This window comes from Mesitornis unicolor, unplaced genomic scaffold (genome assembly GCF_000695765.1).
Source record: "Mesitornis unicolor isolate BGI_N332 unplaced genomic scaffold, ASM69576v1 scaffold30312, whole genome shotgun sequence".
NCBI lineage: Eukaryota > Metazoa > Chordata > Aves > Mesitornithiformes > Mesitornithidae > Mesitornis > Mesitornis unicolor.
Genome location: NW_010170318.1, coordinates 4,010 through 7,497, shown reverse-complemented (window position 1 = coordinate 7,497; position 3,488 = coordinate 4,010). Strand labels below are relative to the sequence as shown.

Here is a 3,488-nt window from a genome sequence, read left to right as displayed (position 1 = left end):
CACCCGTGTCGCTGCCTTCGCAGACTGGCTCAGCCTGCAGATGGACTGTGAGTGCCACCAGCTGCGTCGGGGGGCACGGCAATGCCCAGGGTAGGGGGGTTCTGCACCTCATGGCAACCCTGGTGCCCTTGCAGCTGCCCCCGGCAGCCGAGAACCGAGCTGCTTCGAGCTGCTGGCCCTGGCCCAGCTGCCCTCCGAGCAGCAGCCCCATGAGCGTGCCCGCCTCTGCGCCTTCTATGCTGCATCCTGCCGGGCCCCGAAGGGCCGGGCCGCCTGTGCCCACCTGGCCGAGGAGACGTGCCATGCCAGGATGAGACGATGTGGTGAGCCAGGGCGGTCGTGCTGGGGTGAGGGTGCAGGGAGGGACCCCGTTTCTGGTGGTATAGGTCCGGTGTGGTGCCGTAGCCATGGGTCTCCTGCTGCACCTGCAGAGCTGCACTCCTACGCCCAGACCTTGGTGGATCTCCTGCGCCGGGCTGGGGACTTCATCCGAAACCAGTTTGACTTCTCCTTCTTCACTCGTACTCTGCCCCAGCTCCTGGACAAGATCTATGGGCATCTCTTCCCACCTCGTGTCCGCAGGGATGCCCCAGGTACCCTCCTGGGCTAGGCCACCCCAAGTCTGCTTGGGGTCCCATTGATCCCCCTCCAAACTGGTGACTGGGGCACCAGCAGCCTGACCTGATGCCCCCACAATCCTCCCTTACCCCTTGTCCCTCCTGTCCCCTTCTTGTCCCCACAGGTCCAGCTGTGGCAAGGACCCAGCCCAGCTCCACGGCAGAGGGATCCCGGAGACCACCTACCAGGTGAGAGGGGATGCAAAAGCACAGTGAGCCAGGGAGCATCAGGAGGGGGCTAATGGGTTTGGGGGCAAGATGCCCCTGGGTGCCCAGGGCCACCCAGGCCCCACCACGGGAGCACAGGGTGGCACTGCCCAGGGGATAGGTGCCTCTGCCTGAGCTTGTCCCGCTGTGCTTGCAGGAAGGGGGCTGGGTGGCCGCCCCCCTTCGCAGGGCTCTTCAGGGCTGTGGGACCCCGGCTGCAGGACTGGGTGGAGGCACTGAGGGCCATGGTGGGGGGCAGCCCCCCGGCACCCACCCCGGATGAGGGCCAGCTTCCCGGGGAGATGTGGCTCTTCCTCCAGGTATTAGGGGAGGGACGGGCTGGGGGGGACCCCTGCCCCTCTGGTGACAGTGCCACCAGGGACCAAAGCCCAGCAGTTCCCCCATGTCCCCTCCTGACACCCCTTGGCCCCATCATGCCCTGTGCAATCATGGAGGTGGCACCTCCTTCTCTGCCACCACAGAGAAGGCATCGCACCCTTCCCAGCGGAAACCAGTGCTCCCAGTCCAACCAATGAGGCTGACCCCGCAGCTTAGGATCTGACCAACCATAGCTATAAAGACCTTGTGTGTCCTCAGTGCCACATCTGACACCAACCTGCACTCCACCACCATGCATCTGGCCATGCCCATGGGTGCCCCCTGGGTACCCCATTGCCCACCCTGTCCTCCCTTCTCCTCAGCAGGGCGAGGAGATGGTGGAGGAGCTGGTGAGACAGGGACGAGCCTTCCTCACCCAACTGCGGGCAGAGCTGGCCCTCAACACCCTCCCCGAAGCCACAGAGCCACAACGGGCACCTGGAGAGCTGGCAGGGACCCCCACGCCGAACCGTGAGCCTGGGGGGACGGGACAGGGGGGTGTCCATCCGCCGGCCTGCTCTGGGCCTGGGCAGTGCCCACTGGCCATGTCCGCAGTGGGATTTTTCACACCTCTCTTGGTGGCAGGGCCTGTACTGAGGGAGAAACGTGAACTGGTGCCCACAGAGCTGCTGGGGGTGGAGGAAGAGGAGGAGGAGGAGGCAGGCATTGGCAGAGGTAAGTGACCCACATCCCCCGGCCACTGCAGAGTACCATGTGCCACCATGGGGACAGCGGCAAGGCTGGCCTCTACTTCACACCCCGGTTCCAGGGCTGGATGGCCCATGTCAGTAAGACAGCCCTCGGCCATACCCTGCTTCCACACAGACCCTCTGCCCTTGCCGGCATCTCCAGAGCATGGGTGCTCCTCCTGGGGGTGGGCAGCAGCATGGTGCCCCTGTGCTTCATCCCTGATGTCCCCCCCCTCCATCTCTCTCCTGCCTGTCCCCGGGGTTGCAGCCTGCCCCGGCCTCAACGAGTCGACAGCGCGAGTGGGCGCAGTGCGGGACCTGTACACATGGGTGCTGCAGGTGCCTGAGACAGAGCTGGCCATGACCTTCCAGGAGGTGAGAGACCCATCCAGCTACCCCGAGCCCCCCACCATGGCACCCTTCTACTGTGCCCCCACCTCCCCAGGGACTCACAGCCTTGTCGTCTTCCCACAGATCCTGGTGGACTTGGGCTCCAAAAACGCCAAGGGGCTGTACCGGGCGCAGGTGCGGGCCATGGTGGGGGGTCGGTCCACGGTGTTCACTGGCCTGGTGGGGCTGGAGAGCGACTCGCTGGCCCGCAGCATGCCTGGCCTCGTTGCTCTGGCGCTCGAGGCGCTGAAAACCTAACGGTGTCCTCGGGACACCACAGAGCATGGGGATGGAGTGCTGGGACAGAGGTCTCTCATGTACTTCAAGCACAGCCCCTTCCCCAGCTCAGGCTCTTCCACCCTTTTGTTCCCCCATCGTGCCTCAGTTTACCTCTTCCCACCAGCATTGCCCGACCTCCCCATGGCAGCGGGACACCAGGGGGGGCACCTGGAGCTTCTCAGCTGGAGATAGCCCTCATCTCCCCTAGGACCCCCATCTGGGCAAGCGCCCCTCCGCCCCATTTTCCCCAGAGGCACCCAGGCTGTTATTTATTTGTACAGAGAAAGGTTTATTTTTCAATAAAAAAGGACTCTATTTTCCAGTAGCTGGCAAGTCTGAAGCGACTGCTGTGCCCCATGATGCCAGCAGGGACACTTTCCATGGGGAATATGACATTCCCTCACATCCCCTTTCCCATCCTCCCCATACCCCAAAGTGATGCCCTCCAGCCCCAGTTTCTGCCCCTGGCATTGGTGCTGTGCCCAGCCCAGCACAGACTTCCCCAGTACACCCCCCAACATGGGGATCAGGCACCCCTCCTGCCCACCCTGCACTCATAGCACAGCACCGGTGCCCACCCTGGTGCCACCCCATTGAGGACCCACACAAAACCTCCTACCAGTGCAGACTGGCGAGTGCCAGGGTGTTGCCACCTCCATGCTTGGACATCGCTGGGTACCAACCCCTGCCTCCCACCCCCCAGCAACATCGCAGTGGGAAAGGAACTGCTTGTCCCAGTGCCCAGCGATGCCTGTGCTGGGGTGCCCAGGCGCAGGGTGATGGGCTGACACCCGTGGGGCCGGGGAGGCCAGCTGTGCCTGCCCATCTCCCCTTCTCTGGGTGCGGGGGGTGCCGGAAGAGAAGGGTGGGAGTGGGTATCTGATGCCGGCACCCTTCCCCCTCGGCACCTGGCACCATCCATCTTCCG

General features: G+C 64.2%; 2 protein-coding genes across 2 annotated transcripts in view; both read left to right on the top strand.

Annotated features, from left to right (window-relative positions):
* The window catches only part of PRSS56 (protease, serine, 56), a 4,816-nt gene extending 2,277 nt beyond the window's left edge, over window positions 1-2,539 (top strand). The window contains 9 exon segments of the mRNA XM_010179651.1: window positions 5-47; window positions 135-323; window positions 432-593; window positions 743-806; window positions 982-1,178; window positions 1,452-1,673; window positions 1,788-1,877; window positions 2,160-2,266; window positions 2,366-2,539. Coding sequence (XP_010177953.1) covers window positions 5-47; window positions 135-323; window positions 432-593; window positions 743-806; window positions 982-1,178; window positions 1,452-1,673; window positions 1,788-1,877; window positions 2,160-2,266; window positions 2,366-2,539 — 1,248 coding nt within the window.
* Window positions 2,540-3,079: 540 nt separating this feature from the next.
* CHRND (cholinergic receptor, nicotinic, delta (muscle)) overlaps window positions 3,080-3,488 on the top strand; it is a 4,072-nt gene continuing 3,663 nt past the window's right edge. Inside the window, 1 exon segment of the mRNA XM_010179650.1 lies at window positions 3,080-3,090. Coding sequence (XP_010177952.1) covers window positions 3,080-3,090 — 11 coding nt within the window.